Consider the following 21,953-nt stretch of genomic DNA (forward strand, 5'->3'; position numbering starts at 1 on the left):
AGAACACTTCTACGGACATTTTACAAGGGCAGCGTCCCTCTGATGCCAAAGCCAAACAATGACATTACAAGGGGAAAAAAATTACAGACTAATATCCCTGGTGAAAATGGATGCAAAATTCTCAGTGTAACACTCCCATACCAAACACAGCATCCCATTTAGAAGATGATACAGAGAGGTGCTGGCGCTTTTCAATTCTAGTGTTATTTCTCTCTTATCTCACATGCAACGGTCCTTCGGTTGTCATAGCAACAGCCTGTGTGTTTCTGTGGCAACCAGGCCTTCTAGAAGTAGGCTTCCTTCTTTCAGTCTCTGTTCCTTCCTCAGGCACTATTCCTTCTGTTCTAGGAGTGTTGACTTTCTGCAGCCACTCTTCCTGCATACTGCAGGTTCCCCCTTCAGTAATAGATACACCGTCAACTTAACTTATTACTTATTAAATCCACAACTATATTCTCTGTTCAAACACTAATATGATTTTTGTGTTCTGACTGAGACTTGCCTGGTATGAGATTCTGTATGAAATGGAGTCTTTAAAATGCTGAGAAACTGAACATGAGAGATCAGATCAAACTCTTAGGATTTGTGCATTTTTAGTTACCATGAAACATATATCAGATTGTTACAAAATTAATAAATTCTCCCAGAATATAAAATAAGCCCATCAGCAACTTTGGGAGTGAGACTGTGGTAGGGAAGAGTGAAGATCAATGTAAAATGCAGATTTCTTTATTTATTTCCAAGGTCATGTGTCAGGAAATAACATATAAGGCAGACAGTGATGGGACACACCTTTAATCTCAGCACTTGGGAGGCAGAGGCAAGCAGATCTCTAAGTTGTAGGCCAGCCTGGTCTACAGAACAAGGACAGCCAAGGCTACACAGAGAAAACCTATCTCAAAAAAAGAGAAAAGGGGAGAGACAAAATATGTATTGTTGATTAAAAGCAAGAAGTTAACATGTTACTTAAACATATAGAGTAACAAACTAAAATCATTAAAACACAAAGATATCAAAGTCATAATAATTTAATACTTTACATGTATTGAACCATTTATCCTAACAATAATTAATTCTCTAAGAGTTTTTTTACCAATGAGGATAACATACCTAGGTCACACAGGTGGTAAGTGACTCAAGTAGGATTCGACAATGTGCATTCTCGGGCCAGTACTACAACATAACTGGGCATGATGGTACACACCTATAATCCTGCACCCAGGAGGTGGATCCAAAAGATGATGAATTCAAATTCATCCCCAGCAACACAGCTCACTGAGACCTTGTCTCAGAATGAATAAATGAATCAATGATAGCTGAAGAGATGGCTCAGTGGTGAGGAACACTTGCTCTTGCAGAGGATCTGAGCTACTTCTCAGCAACCACACAGCAGCTCATAGCAATCTGCAACTCCATTCCAGGGAATCTGACAGAGTGTTCTGTTCTCCAGGGGAATTTGGTACACACAAGGTACATATATGTGGGGAATCAGGTACATACAAAGTATAAATACATGCATGCAGGCCAACATTCTTCCACATAAAATAGAAATAAAAATAAAATATGAAAAAGTAAATAAATTCAAGCTGATAGAATCATGATTAGTGAACACATTTGGGCAATGCATAGTAAATTGTAAAGAAGTCTTTTTTTTTTCCTTTTTCCAATTTTTTATTAGGTGTTTTCTTCATTTACATTTCAAATGCTCTCCCGAAAAATCCCCTATACCCTTCCCCTGCCCTGCGCCCCTACCCACCCACTCCCACTTCTTGGCTCTGGCATTCCCCTGTACTGGGGCATATAAAGTTTGCAAGACCAAGGGGCCTCTCTTCCCAATGATAGCCGACTAGGCCATCTTCTGCTACATATGCAGCTAGAGGCATGAGCTCTGGGGGTACCGGTTAGTTCATATTGTTGTTCCACTTATAGGGTTGCAGATCCCTTTAGCTCCTTGGGTACTTTCTCTAGCTCCTCCATTGGGGGCCCTGTGATCCATCCAATAGCTGACTGTGAGCATCCACTTCTGTGTTTGCCAGGCACATAGCCTCACAAGAGACAGCTATATCAGGGTCCTTTCAGCAAAATCTTGCTGGTGTATGTAATAGTGTCTGCATTTGGTGGCTCATTATGGGATGGATCCCCAGGTGGGGCAGTCTCTGGATAGTCCATCCTTTCATCTCAGCTCCAAACTTTGTCTCTGTAACTCCTTCCATGGGTGTTTTGTTCCCAATTCTAAGAAGGTTTGAAGTGTCCACACTTTAGTCTTCATTCTTCTTGAGTTTCATATGTTTTGCAAATTGTATCTTGGGTATTCTAAGTTTCTGGGCTAATATCCACTCAATTCTTCAATGAATTAGAAAGGACAATTTGCAAATTCATCTGGAATAACAAAAAACCTAGGATAGCAAAAACTCTTCTCAATGATAAAAGAATCTCTGGTGGAATCACCATGCCTGACCTAAAGCTGTACTACAGAGCAACTGTGATAAAAACTGCATGGTACTGGTATAGCGACAGACAGGTAGACCAATGGAATAGAATTGAAGACCTAGAAAGGAACCCACACACCTATGGTCACTTGATCTTTGACAAGGGAGCTAAAACCATCCAGTGGAAAAAAAGACAGCATTTTCAACAAATGGTGCTGGCACAACTGGCAGTTATCATGTAGAAGAATGCGAATCGATCCATTCCTATCTCCTTGTACTAAGGTCAAGTCTAAGTGGATCAAGGAACTCCACATAAAACCAGAGACACTGAAACTTATAGAGGGGAAAGTGGGGAAAAGCCTCGAAGATATGGGCACAGGGGGAAAATTCCTGAATAGAACAGCAATGGCTTGTGCTGTAAGATGGAGAATTGACAAATGGAACCTCATAAAATTGCAAAGCTTCTGTAAGGCAAAAGACACTATCAATAAGACAAAAAGGCCACCAACAGACTGGGAAAGGATCTTTACCAATCCTAAATCAGATAGGGGACTAATATCCAATATATATAAAGAACTCAAGAAGGTAGACTCCAGAAAGTCAAAAAAAAACCATTAAAAATGGGGCACAGAGCTAAACAAAGAATTCTCAACTGAGGATTATCAAATGGCTGAGAAGCAAGTGAAAAAATGTTCAACATCCTTAGTCATCAGGGAAATGCAAATCAAAACAACCCTGAGATTCCACCTCACACCAGTCAGAATGGCTAAGATCAAAAACTCAGGTGACAGCAGATGCTGGCGTGAATGTGGAGAAAGACGAACACTCCTCCATTGTTGGTGGGATTGCAAGCTTGTACAACCACTCTGGAAATCAGTCTGGCGGTTCCTCAGAAAATTAAACATAGTACTACCAGAGGATCCCGCAATACCTCTCCTAGGCATATATCCAAAAGATGTTCCAACTGGTAATAAGAACACATGCTCCACTATGTTCATAGCAGCCTTATTTATAATAGTTAGAAGCTGGAAAAGAACACAGATGTCCCTCAACAGAGGAATGGATACAGAAAATGTGGTACATTTACACAATGAAGTACTACTCCGCTATTAAAAACAATGAATTTATGAAATTCCAAGGCAAATGGATGGATCTGGAGGGCATCATCCTGAATGAGGTAACTCAATCACAAAATAACTCACATGATATGTACTTACTGATAAGTGGATATTAGCCGGGCGGTGGTGGCGCAGGCCTTTAATCCCAACACTTGGGAGGCAGAGGCAGGCGGATTTCTGAATTCGAGGCCAGCCTGGTCTACAGAGTGAGTTCCAGGACAGCCAGGGCTACACAGAGAAACCCTGTCTCGAAAAACCACACACACAAAAAAGTGGATATTAGCCCAGAAACTTAGAATGTAAAGAAGTCTTAATACACTCTTTCAGCAACTTAGTTCAAGTATGAATATGTGTTGCTCTGCTGCCCTCTAGTGCCCATTGCCTAAGAATGTTACAATGAGCACAGGTTAGGCTAGATGAAGAAGATGGAGGATGAACAAGACAATAATTTGAGGGGTTTTTTTTCTTGTAGACTCTGCAGAAGTTTCTGTTTTCCATGAAAGACTCTGAGAAGCTGAAATGCTTCCTAATACATTAAATGCTTCCTAATACAGTGCTATCAATATGTAGGCAACAAATCTACAGACAACTTCCTGGGACCACTGGAAGCTGAGAGCACCCTGGCCAAGTCTTTATCTATAGGTAAATATGATTTTCTCAGAATTACACTCTAAACAACATGTATCAGAAAGAAAATTATTTCAAGAAGTCATTTTCTAAGTCTGAATGAAAATTACTACTACAAACAAGTTTTCATTAATATGCAGAATTAAAGAGAAATAACTATTTTGTTCAGTATGTCAAAGAGATACTCTAAAAGGGAAATTGAAAATTACTTCAGAATGCTGGCAGAATTATATCAATGGCTTTGAGGCAAGGCAAAGGAAATTCTCAGGCAAATACAAACATGCATGCATGCACAAGCACACACACAAACACACATACACACACTTAAGATACTCACACACCCACAAGTCTTTAATAGCATCTAATACATAGACCCCAATAAAATTTGATTGCTTAATATATAACTTTATAGTTATTTTATTTGAACCGGAAACAAACCACTCAATAGAACTATTGTTTCTATAAATCACAGTTGTTATGTGTTGAGCTGTACTTACTCCCAAATTCATTCAAGTCCTGAGCCTGATACTTTACATTGTGGCTGTTTTGGAAGAGAGGGTCTGAGCCAACAGGAGGTCGTTAGGATAGGCCTAAACTAGTATGGCTGAACCCTTAGAGGACATTTGGACACAGTCAGGTGGAGTGGTAGCAGACCATGTGAAGACATGGGAAAAAACAGCTATCTTAGAGCCAAGAAGAGAAATCCTGCGGACACGTTCATTCTGAACTTCTAACTTCTGAAAGTGGAAAAACATCTTCCTTTTTTTTTCTTGGTTTTTCGAGACAGGGTCTCTCTGTAGCCCTGGCTGTCCTGGAACTCACTTTGTAGACCAGGATGGCCTCGAACTCAGAAATCTGCCTGCCTCTGCTTCCCGAGTGCTGGGATCAAAGGCGTGCGCCACCACACCTGACTCATCTTCCTGTTTTTTAAATCAGTCAGAATGTGATGCGCTAATTCTGATGCCTTTTCCAGGCAGGGGTTGATGTTGATATTTGTTTGAGTTTGTAGTAATTTTTATCACCACTGGCACATTTCTAATGTCAAGTTTTTTTTCCCCTTTGTAACAAAAGTACACTTATTGGGCTACTTAGTATGTGTATATTAATAGCATTATAAGCTTCTTAAACCCTCAGGCTCTGGCTTAGCATATAGTGATTATTAAATGAGTGATAAATGAGTGATATTAAAATAGTCGTCATAAGGTGATATTTCTGCACATATCATTCTATATTAGTTGGAATTTTAATTTTAATGTAAGGGAGAACTCTTTCTTTCAAGTTTTCAAACTATTCTTTTATTTCACTCGGACTTTAAGTATTCTTGTTAAATGGACTTGTTTAACATGATTATAATGTTGTTTAGCTTGAGCCATCTCTAAGCATCTGTGGCCTTTTCAAGATGATTTCTGGCAACCTCTGTTATGTTTCGTCATTCTGTAAGAACATCCTTAATTTCTGTCACAATGCTTTTTCAATTCCATTTTGTGCATGATCTGTTCCTGTTCTAGAATCAAGCGCCTCTCCAAGAGGCCCTAGTTTTTTTTAAAGGAGAATGGTGCTCAAGGAACCAAGGTCTTGTAAGTACTGTGTGTTCATTGCTCCTAGTATCCCGCTTCTCCTAGATCTCTCCAACAGACAAAACTAGGGGAAAAACTACAAGCAGTAGACCCATAGATCATCTTACCCAGAAGTTCTTTGCAACCAAAATAACTGTACATGTGGTTAGGCTTTAAATGTCCCTTCTGTTAGAAATACTGCCTTATCTGCCTTACCCCACAATAGACCTCTGCAAATACTCCATATATACATACACACACATATATATCATGAGTAAATTATACATATAAAATTTTATGTATATATATAAAATTTACCCATGCTGTTACAAAAATAGGGACCAAAATGGTCACTGGCATGGATCTCAGCCAATTGTGTCCTGAGAATAATACCCAATCCAGAGTAAACAACCAACATGATAACTTTGAAATTGGCAATTCAGATGTTAAGAGTTTATATGAAAACTACAGAAGACACAATGAATAGCTCTAGGAACTCATAATTCATCTAGTAACTGCTCATTAGGTACTATTTGATACTTAACATGCTGTGGATGAAAGTATTAAAATCCAATGAAAACTTTTAGAAATCAGTACACGCAGTCTAATGAGGTGAGCGTATTAGGAATGCTCAGAATATTTCATAGGTAACTTACTAAGATTCACAGAAGGAACACGACTTGGGAAGGATTTTCAAGAGAGGCAGACAATATGTACAAGGATCATGGCAGAAAAGAGTACAAACTGACATTCTCTACATAATTCAATATTGTATAAAATTATGTACAACACAGAATTAGATTGCTTATTTCATGATGCACACAATTCAAAAAATTGTGTAAAACTGAAAGAAAAAAAAAAAGTAATGAGAAAACCCAGCCGGATGGAGCATCTGTATCCATGGCAAAGTGAGATTTTATTTTTCTCCTTTCAAATAATTTTTAAAAGAGGGTACCGGTAGCGTTACCAGCTTTACATTAGTAATGTTACTCTGGTAGTGTTGTGAAGGAAAATTCGTAGTCAAAACTGGAGTCAGGGGCTGGTGAGATGGCTCAGTGGGTAAGAGCACCTGACTGCTCTTCCGAAAGTCCAGAGTTCAAATCCCAGCAACTACATGGTGGCTCACAACTGACTCCCTCTTCTGGAGTGTCTGAAGACAGCTACAGTGTACTTACATATAATAAATAAATCTTTAAAAAAAAAAAAAAAACTGGAGTCAGGACACAGGTAATGAGGCCAGTTCCCTGTAAGACATTCTGGCAGCTTGCCTTAGGTAATGGCAATTCACTGGGGACATTAAAGATAGGTTTGGTAAAACCCTGAAGGGATGGTGACAGCTTAAATCAAGATAGTTTTAGAGGGGGTAAATTTTGAGGGTTTTTTTTTTTTTTTTTTTTGAGTGAAAACATGGCCATCTTTACATTGGTGACACTTCCCATGCATGAGACTGGTCGTCGCACTGCATTTTGAGACCCTGGTGAGATGGGGTTGTTAGGTCTGGTACCAGACAAAACAGAAAAGCTGGCCTCTGAACAACTGTCGCCATGCAAAGGAGGCCCGGGTTGTGTGGGAGGGCAGCTGCAGAAAACGGCCTCTAATACCAGCCGACGGAATGGCGCATCTAGCATTTCCCACTCCAGGTGACTCACAGCCCAAGATGGCGTCTGAAGCGGAAGTGAGGGGGCGTTGGCAAGAAAACGTGGCGCGATTCTTGTTTCAACACGGTAAACTCGGCGCCTGAGGATTTGTCTGCAGCAGGGCTCCCCATTCTCACTTAAAGGCGCGTTTCATTTTGCGGGGTGACGAGTCTTTCTCGGCAGCCTGGCGTCATTCACTAGCTCGCTCGCTCATTCATTCATTCATTCATTCACTCGTTCACACATCTGCACCCGGGACTCACTTCCGGCTGCAGGGGCGGAACCTCAGCTCCCCGCCCGGTGTGCGCGCGCCCCTCTGCCAGATCCCGGAAGCGCGCCGGGTAGAGGGCGTGGCCATGGTCGGGCCCGGATCTCCGGTCCCTAGTCTGAGTTACCTAGGCAACAGCGGCAGAGGCGGGCCTGACGTCACGGGCGGCGCGCCTCCGCACTGCGGCACTGAGCTGGCTGGACAGCTCCGGTCGCCAGCGGTCCTGCGGGCCAAGCTGCCGCCTCCCTCGTCCTCGCCTAGGCGCAGGGAACCGCTTCGCGCCGCCGCCGGGCTGTTGCTCCTCTCCGTGAGTATCCCGCGGGCGCGCTGTGGCGGAGGCTCTGGCCTGCCCGGTCCCCGGGGGCGGCGAGGGGGTACCCGGAGACTGTGGGATGCTCGCGAGCAGGCTGCCGGAGACCCGAGGATGCCTGCGAGCGGCCTCTCCTTTCCCGCTTGCTCCCACTCCAGTTTAGGCTGCCCAGTCCCGTGCTCTGAAAGACGGACGCAGCCTTCGCCTTCCCACCCCCGACACCCGGTTCAGGCTTAAATGCCCCCCACCCAAGCTATTGGGTACTTAGTCAGTTTCCTTGTAAATGACCTGCCGGTGCGCAATGGCAGGCTCTCTTAATAACATCTAAGTAGATAGAGTGATGAATCTATTGTAAGGGTCATCTCAGTGCGTAAAGCCCCCCCAAAACGGAGGCTATCCGGGAATCTAACAAACGGTTGCTCTGCCTTTATTAGAACTGCGAAAACGTCCGTAGAAGCGGTCCCTCCATGATTTTGTTTTGTTTCGTTAAAGCAAACATCTTTTGGATGCTAACAGGTATTTCACCTGTTGCGTAAACAATTGCGTGAGCACTCGGGAAAAGATTGTGATGAGGAAGATAAGGGAATTTTTAAAAGAATATTTGAAGCAAATTCAAATGCAAAAAGAATTTTTAGCAATATTTACAATATTATTTGTTTATGGGGGCTATCACAGATTTATTGGTCAAATTACACAAACATAATTTTTGTTTTCTTCTTTTGCTATGAAATTTTGCTACCGAGCCATCGTCCAAGGTTTTTTTTTTTTTTTTCTTCTTCTTCTTCTTTTGCATTGATGTATAAGCACATACTCCATGTTTTACAGAAGCGAGGGAGGAAACGTAATCCAGTTATTTTTTCTGCGTAGTCTCTTTTAGAAGGTCCTATAGAGAGCTGCCCATCTTTGGATGGGAAAGACTTAAAATAATGATAGAATGATATCTAATATCGTGTATGCTAGTTTTAAAAAATTGTTTTATAAAATGACATCTACAAAATTCAGAATGTTGTATTAAATATAATCTAAATATAAGTCTATATTATAAAATATATTATTAATCAAACATAAGTTACTAATTATCTGTGCTTTCTGTAGTATACATTAATATTAAAATGATTATTTCTGTAATTGTGATGTTATTAAATGCTACTGTTTATTCAGTTATGCCTCGAAATATCAAATATGTGATAATTTAAATATACATTTAATCTTTTATTTCTTAATTATATTCTTAATTATATATTTGTTAAATGGACATAAAGTAATTTTTCTGAGCACCTGTGATGTGTGATTATTATTTTTTCAGTTTCCTTCTTCTCCGTTCAATAAATATTGATGCCACTCAGGCATTAAAAAAAAAATTTAAAAAACAAGCCCTAATGAAGTTAATGCCTTATCCAAAGCCATTTAGCAATATAACAGTACTAGAATCTTCGTTAACTACCCTTTTTTGAACTGAGAGGCACAGACCCAGCCCTCTAGCAATGGTTGGGGGGGGGGGGTTCTGTTAGCAGAGGATGAGAAAGAGGTGCGCGCGTCTGTGTGGTGTGTCTGTGTGTTGTGTACACATGCGCAGTCATGCGAGCACTCAGGCTCGCGAGAACGTGCGAGCATGGGGGGGTGGTGAGGGTGCTTCACGCATGTGTATGTGTGTGTCTGTGTCTGCCGTTCACGAGAACGCGCGAGCATGTGGGGGTGTGAGGGTGCTCCAGCACGCGCGTGTGCGTGTGTGTGTGTGTGACGCACTCAATCGAGCTTGCGCTCAGGCACGAGATCGCGCGAGCATGGGGGGGGGGGGTGCATGCGCTCGTGCGCGTGCATGTGTGTTTTCTATTCAGGCTCCCAGCTCAAGCTTGGTAATTTACTAGTATTCAAAAGCTAATATGCTTGTACTTGCATTGTACTAGCTCACAAAATCAGCAGAGAAACAGCACATGGGGCTCAGCCCATAAGAATCCTGTTAGAAATATTAAAGTCACCGGGCACTGGTGGCGCACGCCTTTAGTCCTAACACTCGGGAGGCAGAGGCAGGCGGATTTCTGAGTTCGAGGCCAGCCTGGTCTACAGAGTGAGTTCCAGGACAGTGTGTGTGTGTGTGTGTGTGTATGTATATATATATATATATATATATATATATATATATATATATATATATATAGAGAGAGAGAGAGAGAGAGGGGGGGGGGGTTCAAGTCAAAACACAAGAGAAACCCTGTCTCGAAAAACCTAAAAAAAAAAAAATTAAAGTCTTGGTGATCATTGTGAGTATATGTGGTATGCTGTGCCTGTGTGACTAACTATAGCCAGTCTCATTGGAGAATCCTAGACATCATTGGAGAATCCTAGATATATATATATATATATATATATTAGAGGGGGAGAGTGGGGGGAGAGTGGTTCAAGTCAAAACACAAGTTTTTTAAAAAATGAAAAGGTAACTATAATACTTAATTGAAAATATGAGCAGAACCTAGAGCCTAGAAAACTAAACAAAATGCAAGAACAAAATTCAAGAAATTACACAATAAGACCCATTATAAAGCTTTAGTGTTCAAAGTTCTAAAGATATGCATTTAGCATAGTGGAGAAGAGTAAAATCTAGGAACAGGTCCCTTGTCTCCGTGGCTCACTGACTCTTCTTTCTCTTAGGCTGCAGTGTGAAAGCCAGGCTCTTGCTCATGGTTAAAAAATGTGCTCTAGCACTCTGCTTTCCCCTTGGCCAGGTCAGCTTATTCCTTATAAAGCTGGCAAAGTTTTCAGTGAAGAAAAGGGTAATCTCAACCAAGGGTCCTAGAACAACTGAGTGTTCATACAGAACATAGTAATCATATAATGTTTGGAAAATAACTAGCAATTGACGGAAGAGGACTAGGAGGTGGCTCAGTGCGAGGGCCTGCGTGCAGCCACCAATGCCATGTTAAGACAGCTATGACATGTCTGTAATCCTAGCACTGGGAAGTCAATCCCAGTCCTTTCTGCTTAGTCAGGCTAGCCTCCTCAAGAAGTTTCAAAGTAGTGAGAGATCCTGTCTTTAAAAGAAAAATAAACAAGTGTTGTTGGCACCTGAGAAATGACACCTGATATCTTCTGGGCTCTACGTATGCACATTCTACATGCACATGCACGTGTACTCCCTTTGTGCATGCATACACACAAAGAAATGCATAAGTCGGATTCCTTTAGGCCTCATAAGCATTACAGAATTTAGGCAATGTTACAGCTGTAGTCCACCATTTAACAGTGATATTCTATTGTTGAAGACACCACATACTAGGGTTAAAGGATACATAGGGATCTATGGTACTGAATTGAAAACCTCATCCTTATTGTCTAGTGTTTATATTGCTGAGCACATTACGAGAGTAGAAAAGTAGCCATTAGTCACATGCCTGTAAACCCTGAGTTACAGCTACACCCACCTGTAAAACATTCCCTGAGTGTGACAAGAACGCTATGGGAGTAATCAACCAGTTTTTGGTTGGAGTTAAGGCCCACTCTGATATGGATACACCCTGACATTGTCACTGAGGCCAAGAACCTAAATCAAGATAGGTAATGGTTCTAAGGCGAAAGGTAGAACACTATTATTCTTCTAAATGAATCTAGCAATAAAATGACAGACACAGTACTATATGCATCTGTCAGGACACTGATCAACTCTCATCTGAGAACTTTCAGTAGATGGTGATTAACATAAAGACATACAACTAGTCAGTGTAAAAAAATGAGGGGCTTTAGAATGCTCTACCCTAAGTGTGTCTGTATCCCTCCCCTTAAGGATCAAGGATCTATGTGGAAGAGGAAGTGGAAAGATAGTAAGAGCCATAGGTTGTGGATGTCTTCTAAGAAACAGCATCTTCCAGATACAACAGGTCAATACACACGAATCCCCAGAAACTGTGACAGCATGCACAAAGCCTGTATAAGCTCAAGCCACACAAAATCTCAGCAGAGAGGAGGGAAAGTAGGCATGAAGTCCTGGCTAGCCAAAAAGCTATTCACACTTGATAGCTTCTGGAAGTGGGAAAGTCAGTTTTCTTCAGTGGTTTTTACACTGGATGGATGTACCAACCACATTCCAGGCAGGCTTCAAGTCCAGTCAAAAAGATTTACTGCCAAAATACAACACTATTGTACCAGTAACATGCCTTACCCAGCATGTGGAGTCCGCAGCTATGTAAGACCTTGGATAACTCATTTTCTCCAGCACACTACATAGGAGCTTCCACATAACATCTAAGAAGGATGCTCCCAGCTCAGTTCCAGCCTGATTTTTCTGTGTCCTGTAACCAGAGTGTGTGGTCTTCAGCAACAGCATTATACACCTAGTTGTAGTGGACAATGAAAGTCAATGGCAATAGCTTGTATCATCTGGAGAGCTTCTAGGGCTGCTCCAGTCACCAGCTCATAGGGATGTATTCTGTATGTGGCACTGATAGTTTCATTTACAGACATTATTTCTGGGAGTAGCACTTAGGGTACCTCCAGTCCAAGCTCTTTTTTTATTTAAAAATTTTATTATTCTAAGAATTTCATACATAAGTACTGTATTTGCATTATTTCCACCTCTGTTTCCCTCCACTATCTCAGATTCATGAGCCCTTCTCATTATTATATATGTGTGCATGTGTGTGCACACACACACACACACACACACAGCCTGCTGAGTCTATTTAGTGTTGCTCATAAGCATATGAGTTTGGGCTTGGATAATCTGTCAGGTGCCACATCCCTGGAAAAGACCTACTCTCCCTCTCTTGGCAGCCATGGATTGCTTATAGCTCTTTACAAAGGATAGGGCCTTTTGAGATTTTCTCTACCCACATTGGTTTATCAGCTGGTATTGTCTCTGTGCTGATCCTGTGTAGGCAATTATATTGTTGAGATTTCATGAGTTTCCCTTCATACACATAGAAGACCATCTCAGAGCAGATGTTCTTGTTCCTTGGCTCTTGGAGCTTTTCCACCTCTTCTTCTGTGATGTCCCATGAGCCTTAATGTGGAGATTGTCAACGTACTGGCTGGGGCTGGATGCCTGGCAGCCCGTTGTTCTCAGTTTTGACCAGTTGTGATTTATGTGATGGTATCTGTCTGCTGCAAAAGGGGGCTCTGCTAGGAGTGAGAGGCACGCTTACCTGTGGGCAGAAGGGCAGGCACTAGAGTGGAATTGAAAACACACTGGGTTAGGAATGATGCAGTTCTCCTCCTCTGCAGCGCTGGTATTTCCCCCTACTTAATATTCCATATGTTTGCTGTCTTCTTTCTTGTCCTTACATCGTTACATCCTTAACACCTTTTATGACCCCATGGCTAGTTCATGTATTCTACCTCTTTAGGTAATCCAGTCTAAACACACATATCTAATAATTCAAAGCTAAGGTCTGCATATGTGAGAGAATATACAGTGTTTGTCTTTCTGGGCCTTGTATCTCATTTAGTATGTTTCCCCATTCCATCCATTTTCCTGTAAATTCCATTTTTTAATGGCTGAATAAACTTATCAGCATAATCTTGATTAGTTTTTAACTTCTTAGAGAATTTCTTTAATTTATTTTCTACCTAATAATATTCTTTTATAAATTTTAGCCTTTTACTGTTTTTATTAAAAATTCTCTTAAATAATTTTGACAAAGAGGTATGTATTTATTAATTTGTCACAACTTTTTAGTTTATGTTTAGTATTTCATTGATATAATTGGGAGAAAATTGAGATTGACATTTCTGTTAGACTTGGCTTCATAGCCATGGGTCTCTATGACTCCTTTGAGGGTTGACCAGACATTTCATAGGAGTCGCAGTTCACATATTTACAGTACAGTTTTTAACAGTAGCATAATTTAGTTAGAACGTAGGGATAAAAATAACATTATGGTTGGGGTCACCACGGCATGAGGAGCTGTATTACAGGGTGGCAGCGTGAGGAAGGTTGAGAGCCACTGGTGTAAGTATAATTATGAGACAAGATTAATAACCCATGTGTGGTTTTTCTTGGGAAATTTGAAATGTTTTATACTCCATGGCTTTTTTGATGAGTTTTCTAAAACATATTTTAGTCAAATTAGCATTCTTACTCTACTAGTAAGAAAATAGCAACCGAGCAATTAATTTGTTCCCGAAAAGCCCATAAGTACTCTTATTAACTAACTCTGGTAATCTGAAATCACTTTCAGATATTTTTAATCTAAATTTACAAGTATAAATTGAGAGTGCTCACCAAAAGTCCTAGAGATGTATCATCGTATCCTAGAAAAATCTAGTTGTCTTAGTAGTGTTTGGCATCAATCATTATATATTCTTTCTAAGTCTTAAACTGTCCTGGACTGACATTTGTTGTTATGTGTTCTTTTCCTAGCCTGTTTCCCTCAAAGTAACCTCTGGCTACCTTAGAACTAAAATCGGCACTAATAGCCTAGAGAAGTGAGCAGCACGTGAAGATTCATAGGACAATGCTAGTATAGAGCCATACAAACAAGAAAAGCCAAATAAACACTACCCAGATCGCACAGGAAATGGAGCCAGAAACTCCAGAGAAGGTGGATTCTGCACAAGAGAAAGTCAGAGGCAAGACCCCACCAGCAGATGATTCAGATGAGAGCAGAGAAAAGACTGGCATAGAAGGGAAAGGAGAACTGACCGACGCCTATCAACTTCAGGTAGCTGAAGAAATGGCAAAGGAGATCAAGAAGAAAATAAGAAAGAAGCTAAAGGAACAGCTGACCTACTTTCCTCCAGATACTCTATTGCACGACGACAAGCTGGCCAGTGAAAAAAGAAAGAAGAAGAAGAAAAAAGTGCCAGTGCCCGCTAAGCCTGAGTCAAGGTACTTCATGGAAACACAAGACGCATCAAGTGTCCTCACCCTATCACACACAGATGTGCTCTAGTGTTTTCACATCGACACACACAGACACACTCTAGTGTCTTCACATCGACACACACAGACACACTCTAAGTGTCTTCACATCGACACACACAGACACACTCTAAGTGTCTTCACATCGACACACACAGACACACTCTAGTGTCTTCACATCGACACACACAGACACACTCTAGTGTCTTCACATTGACACACAAAGACACACTCTAGTGTCTTCACATCGACACACACAGACACACTCTAAGTGTCTTCACATCGACACACACAGACACACTCTAGTGTCTTCACATCGACACACACAGACACACTCTAAGTGTCTTCACATCGACACACACAGACACACTCTAGTGTCTTCACATCGACACACACAGACACACTCTAGTGTCTTCACATTGACACACACAGACACACTCTAGTGTCTTCACATTGACACACACAGACACACTCTAGTGTCTTCACATCGACACACACAGACACTCTAGTGTCTTTACATCAACACACACACACACTCTAGTGTCTTCACATTGACACACAACAGACACACTCTAGTGTCTTCATGTCAACACACACACTCACACAGACCCATTTTAGTGTATTCACATCGGCACACACAGACGCACTCAAGTGTCCTCACGTTGACACACAGACACATTCTAGTGTCTTCACATAGACATATAGAGACATACACTAGTGTCTTCACATAGACACACAGACACACTCTGTAATTTAAGAAAGTGCTGTGCTTAGCAACACTGCCACTGCAGTGATAGCTTGCCAGCCTTTATGCAGTGCCTGTGCTTTCTGAGAATATACTCTGAGTCTTCACAGCAGCCCCAGCAGGGACAGTACTGGCACTATCCCATTTCTTCTAAGAAGCTGAGTGATGTAAGAGGCTGAGCCATAATACTAACAGTCTACCTTCAGCCGGTCCATATTTACCCACTTACAACTGCTATGGAAGTAACAGGCCTGCTGAATATGGTGGCTCATACACGGAGTCTATGATTCATACAGATAGCCCAGCACTTGGGCACTAAGGCAGGATAATCTCTAGTTCAAGGCCAGTCTGCACCACATAGTGGAGTTGAAGCCTTCCAGAACATCATGGTGAAATCCTGTCTCTGAAGGCCACTTTGCACGCACGCATGCACGCGCACTTGCGCGCGCACACACACACATTTCTTTTTTGACGTTAGATATGCTAATCTAGATGTTTCTTCCTTATCATACAGATAATATTTGTTCCCTGTAGAATAATTATCAACGATAATAACTATTGCCAATTTAATATAGTCTATTTTTATGTATGATGCTTATATATGTGTGTGTGTGTGTGTTTCTGAGACTGTATTCACATTTATAAGTTCTCTGTAAGAAGTAGTGAGATTTTTAAACTGTCTTCCAAGTGGTATAACCTCTTTTCCCCTGCAATCATCATTTACATGAGCAACTTGTACTTGGCCAGTGACTTTATCAGTCGTTATGTGACTAGCCTTTAGCAGTCTAAGTTATTTTCCCTTAAGCTCTCAGCCAAAAAAAAACCCTATATCCAGATGAACAGTGCTTCAAGGATATGTTATATAAGAATTATCTGTCTGTTGGCACTGTGAAAAACTTAGCCCAGAATATAATAACTTAATGTACTTGTCTAACACTTCCTGCTGTACAGACGACTCCTCTGGCTTCACAGGTTCTCTCTCACAAGCTCCAGTCAGGATGCTAGCCAGGGACAGATGTAACAAATGATCCCCAGCTCTCCACAGGAGCCTCAGAAGAGATGCTCCTGTGCATCATCATGAGTCTGCAGACGGGCCTCAGGCAGCCCTCCTGGTGGCTTCTAGTCAGAGATATAAGTTCTAAGCCACATGGATTGATCCAGTGGGAACTCCTCACTCAGGTGGCAACTTTCTTCCCCAGATCGACGTTCTGAGAGAGTGATAGCAAGACAGAAGTGAATCTTTTTTAAATAGCATATATTGTTCCTATATCCTATTGGAAGTAGGTGACAAGACCCAGCCAGTACTCTCAGAGAAGGAGATCCTTGAACATTAAGAAGCAAAGGTCAGCCATGGCTGTCTTACAGGCCATTCTTCACAGTGTCCTGTAAATCATTACCACATTGGCATGGAAATGAACATTCTCCAGTTTAATTCAAACCATGCCGTACCTTATGGTGGCATGCAAAGTTTGTTGTTCTTTAACAGTAGTATTTTGTGACTAATAAAATAGCATAGTATTCAGGAATATCTACGATGAAGTATTTATCTAATCTTTTTATTTCCCAATGTTTCTTTTTGAAAGATAAATGAATATGTTAGAAGTTAATTATTTATTATTTAAAGGCATATTTTTTTACTTCATAAATTATGAACAAACTCCTATAGGATAGCTTCTGGTCCAGGCTGCTACCTCTTACTGTTTGTATGTGGTACAAATTTTATTTTTATCAAGAATTCTGAAAAATGTAGTCTTACACCTGCCCCTAGAGAACAAAAGCAATGCACTTTTATCCAGAAATCAAAAGTTGTATGGCTGAATTTTCTTAGAACAAACTTTGAAAAAAATTTTTATGTTTTAAATCATTTAGAAATGTATTCACTAATCATTTAGTTAGCAGCAGGCTGGGGATGCTTTCGAATTCTAAATAATATAGGTCCATATTCATAAAATACTATTTTATTTTCCCGTTGTTTGTTTTCAGACAGTAGCTGACGGAGGCCTCAGGTGTGTGGGTCTCATGCCTGAGCCTCCTCAGTATGAGGTTAGTCTGTGGAGTTCATAGTTTTGCTTTGTAACTCTTCATTGGGTGTAAAATATTATCTGTGACTCCTAGTTTGACAGGCATTTTATTGTATAAGAAGTATCAGATGGTGACATTTTTACAGGAACATGGTGTATTATCCTTGCTTCTGTTCATCTCTCACTCTGCTATACAATGAACAACAATTATCAAAATCATTTGTAGTGATTCGTTCTTGGGCTATGCTTCAGTCCCTCAGATGTCTGTGACAGTGCAGTTGAAGGGGAACAAAAGAAAGAAGGTGCCCCTGAGGAATCTCACCACATGGAGGGAATATGCTCAACAGAACAGAAAGTGGATGCCACTGTACCAGAGAACGCAAAGCCCAAACCCAAGAAGACAAAGAAGAAGACTAAAGCAGGTTTGTTACTCAAATTAAATAAAAATTATGTGCCTTTGTGGGATAATGGGAGTCTAGAAACTTTAGTTCTTAAAACTGAAGGATATACTTTAAAAATAATTCAGGATACATTGCATATCTTTATTCACCAGAGTAAGATGTTCATTTGTTAATGATGAATTATTCACAAATATATATGGGTATATATAATGAGTTTATAGGTTTTTATTTAACTGTACAAGGAATGATTTGTAGTGCATTGTGGCATAAAAAATTATTTTTTAAACCACAGATTTTAGAATTACAAGTGGTTATCTTGGTGAGTGAAAGCCAACAATGGCCTTTCTTTTCCCTTGAAGTTCTTCTGTTAAGAGAGTAAGACAATAGACTGTAAGATTAACTATATGTAACTCCTAAGTATGAGACCGATTATTACTGACTTTTCTTCCTGCTTTAGTTTCAAATGATAATGAAGACACTAATGGAGATGGTGTTCATGAGATAACAAGCCGAGACAGCCCAATTCATCCCAAGTGTTTGCTGGATGATGACCTCGTCATGGGAGTCTACATTCACCGAACCGATAGACTTAAATCTGACTTTATGATTTCTCACCCAATGGTAAAGATCCATGTGGTTGATGAGCACACTGGCCAGTACGTCAAGAAAGATGACAGGTGATTCTAAAATTACAGCGCCTTCCGGTTGAAACTGTGCACTAGAAATCCTCTCTGCTGCCCCTCGTGGCTGAAAGCTAGTAGGCAGAGAACTGTGGGCTGATGTCAGAGACTAGTGCTATGGTTGTAGGTGTTCCTCAGCTCGATCAGTAAGCTTTACAGAAGAAATGGAAGGAATGCACCATCTTGAATATAGAGTTTGTCAAGCTTACTAATTAGGTCATAAATTGGCATGGTAACATTTGTAATTGTTCTCATCTTTAGCCTCATCCTTTCCATTGAAATTAGTGTGTTACATGGGCCTGGAGTGCTACAAATGTATCTTGAATATGCTTTCCCCTAAGGTTGTATCTAGAGAGAAGCCGTATTTGAACCCATAGGATATAGTATATATAATAGGATACACATACATAGGTTTAAAAGCTAATATACTAAATTGTTACTGTAAAAGTAACTTTTATTTGTCAGATGTAATTGTCATCTCAGAGACTTACTGCTGAATAAGCTCACCCTTTCTAGTTCTTTCTGAACTCTGGATGGCTGGTTCAACTCAGCTTTTCTGGCTCAAATTCCCCTCCAAGATGATTTACTCAATCGGGCTTCTGTCAGATTCTGACTGAATTGCTCTGCTTGGCCTCAAACTAATTCTAGCAATATGTTCTAATCTTCTGGCTCCTTCTCATTCTCTGGATCATTCTGTCTTCACCTGTGTCTAGCTTGTTCTTTCTGCAACTTGTCTCTATAAAACTGTCCCAGTAAAACCATCTCTGCTGACCTGCACAGAAGTACACGAACTCACCAATAAGGAGCTCAACTCTACTGCCTGCACTCACTGACTGACTGAATTCAACTGTGTGGACCAGAACTGACTCCCAACTGACTGAACACTCTCCCTGCACTCCTTTTAAATAGCTTCTCTTTCCTGTGCTGTTCTTGTTGAGAGTTGGGCATATCCTATACTGTCAAATCTTTCTCTGATTCATCACTTTGTCTGTCCCTCAATTGGACGTCATTGTTTAAGATTAAAGGTGTGTACTAAGGACATGTCTGCATTCCAGTCAGATCACAAAGTCCTACAAGGTCATTGGATGTGATTAGAGGAGCTATGTTTCTGGATTAAAATTTCTCCACACATTATACTAGATTATACTAATTCAGAAAAGTATTTACTTCAAATTACATTAAGATTATTACAAAAAAGAGAATGCATCTGCTTAGTTGTGTTAGTACATACAGACAATATGACAGTATAAAAGTTCTTTTTACATTATTATTTAGACTTACTATGCATTTTATCATAATCTCAGTTAAGCTGCTGAAGGAGTTGATGTGTTTTAGCTCTGTATATTGAAGGTTAATTATACCTTTCTCATTCTACTTTTATAATAAATTATTTATCTGACCCAAAGAACCAAAACAGAATGCAAGATTGTAAGAAGACACCATTACTTCTAATGTTTTATAAAATGTATGACTTTTAGATGTTAAAGAAAATTATTTTTGTTTTTGTGCCATTATAGCTATTATTTGCATTTTATGGGCTACGTAATTTTTCCCCTCAGTGTTACCCTCTAAAAAATACGTAATGAATTATAATAATGGAAGCTTTGTCTTTGAACAGTGAACGTCCTGTTTCATCTTATTATGAGAAAGACAACGTGGACTATATTCTCCCTATTATGACACAGCCATATGACTTTAAAAAGCTAAAGTCAAGGCTTCCGGAGTGGGAGGAGCAAGTTATTTTTAATGAAAATTTTCCCTATTTGCTTCGAGAGTTTGAAGAGTGTCCAAAAGTCATTCTGTTCTTTGAGGTATGAATTTAAAAATAATTTTAGTAAATACTTATGCATACAAGTATGAGTTGTTGATTTTAATAGGTTGTTATGTGGTAATGTGAGAATTTAATATGGAGAATTTAATGTTGTAGTATGCTCTATGGGTGCCAGATGATAATGTATCAATAGAGACTATTAAAATTTAGACAGTCTGTTAATCTATGAAATAACTTTTTTAAATGTATCTACAGATTCTTGACTTTTTAAGCATGGATGAAATCAAGAATAACTCTGAGGTTCAAAACCAAGAGTGTGGCTTTCGGAAAATTGCCTGGGCATTTCTTAAGGTACGTTTTTCACCTGTTCTTTTAAACATATTTGAAATGATCTCTTCTAAGTTTGATTGCCGTTTTCCACTAAGTCGTTTCAGTCTCTAAGAGTTTCTTAACTCAACTCTTAGTAAAGCTATTAAAAGTCTAAAATACTGATTGATTAGCCACAGTGCACTATTTATATTTTTTGACTCTGGGGATATTGTCCTCAGAGACACATGAGTCCTGCCCTCTGGTGGTCAGTGTATGAGGTATGTATTCAGCCCTTTCAGTTTATGAGCCTTTGTTCAGTCAGCAACCCTGAATCCCTCAACCTCATAACCTCAGCAGTGGTAGATGGGAGGGCTTGAGCCGGTACTAGGTTTCAAAGAACACTGCAGAGTGTATGCTATGTTTTAAACAAAAAGCAGTTTACCAGGAGCTGCATGATGGCTTGTGCAGACCTGCTGTGTGCAGACCTGCTGTGTAGCCTAAGCTACAGCTAGAACACCACAGATGGCACAGCATTTTATTTTTTACTCTTCAAGATCATGTGGATTTTAATTCATCCATATTGAGCCATTGTCAGAAGAAATTAATTCTGGAGTCTATCCCTGTCTCCATAACGGGGAATGGATTCTGTGTTTTCATGGTTGATACTGTGTGTCTTTTCCTTCATTGTACTATAAGCTTTACAAAGTTATCAGTAATTTTGTTTGGATTAATTTTTGAACAGTTTTAGTTTTTATTTTATCTATGTGCGCGCACACACACATACACACACACACACACATCTAATTATTTATTAGATGTATTACATAATTCCCTTGGGCTTTCTCGAGGTCACTGTCTCCCAGCACACACAGACACACACAGGGGTGAATGTCCACTGAAGGATTTCCTGACATGAGTGGTAAACATTTGAGATCAACTTAAACAAGTTCAGATGTACATGTCTCAGGATCTGTGCTGGAGGATTCAGGGCCATCCAGCTTTTGCAATGCTCCACTAAACATATGTTAATTTTCACTTATGTCTTTGGTCTCCAGTACTTTCAATCTTGTAGAATTTGTCTGTGGCTGTTTTAACCATGCAATAATGAAGCTCAGTAGAGCTAGCTATAGTACACCCTTTATAGTCATGGTATGCTCATTAGGGATTTCTTAGCCTGAATTGTTTACTTGGCTAAGCAACACACTAGTATAAACTACATTGTCTAGAC

At 40.2% G+C, this 21,953-nt stretch overlaps 1 protein-coding gene and 1 long non-coding RNA gene across 5 annotated transcripts in view; one reads left to right on the forward strand and one right to left on the reverse strand.

Moving 5' to 3' along the window:
* Positions 1-2,246: 2,246 nt before the first annotated feature.
* On the reverse strand, positions 2,247-7,674 carry LOC147002570 (uncharacterized). Its single transcript, XR_015048375.1, has 2 exons — positions 7,631-7,674; positions 2,247-2,379 (listed from the first exon to the last, which is right to left on the reverse strand). It is a non-coding gene; the product is annotated as an uncharacterized LOC147002570 (long non-coding RNA).
* Ahi1 (Abelson helper integration site 1) overlaps positions 5,717-21,953 on the forward strand; it is a 132,887-nt gene continuing 116,650 nt past the window's right edge. For 3 of the 4 annotated variants that reach the window (XR_003837779.2, XM_021174723.3, XM_029482514.2), the window contains exons 1-6: positions 7,764-7,942; positions 14,298-14,765; positions 17,817-17,986; positions 18,423-18,642; positions 20,264-20,456; positions 20,672-20,767. Coding sequence is in view for 3 of the 4 variants with exons in the window: in XM_021174723.3 (XP_021030382.1) it covers positions 14,455-14,765; positions 17,817-17,986; positions 18,423-18,642; positions 20,264-20,456; positions 20,672-20,767 (990 nt within the window). In the remaining variant the exon portion in view is untranslated. Of the gene's footprint in view, positions 5,752-7,763; positions 7,943-14,297; positions 14,766-17,816; positions 17,987-18,422; positions 18,643-20,263; positions 20,457-20,671; positions 20,768-21,953 lie in introns of those variants that run through there. The other variant, XM_021174724.3, reaches the window with a different exon arrangement.

Source organism: Mus caroli, unplaced genomic scaffold (genome assembly GCF_978045245.1).
Source record: "Mus caroli unplaced genomic scaffold, Mus_caroli_1 scaffold_9, whole genome shotgun sequence".
Taxonomy (NCBI): Eukaryota; Metazoa; Chordata; class Mammalia; order Rodentia; family Muridae; genus Mus; species Mus caroli.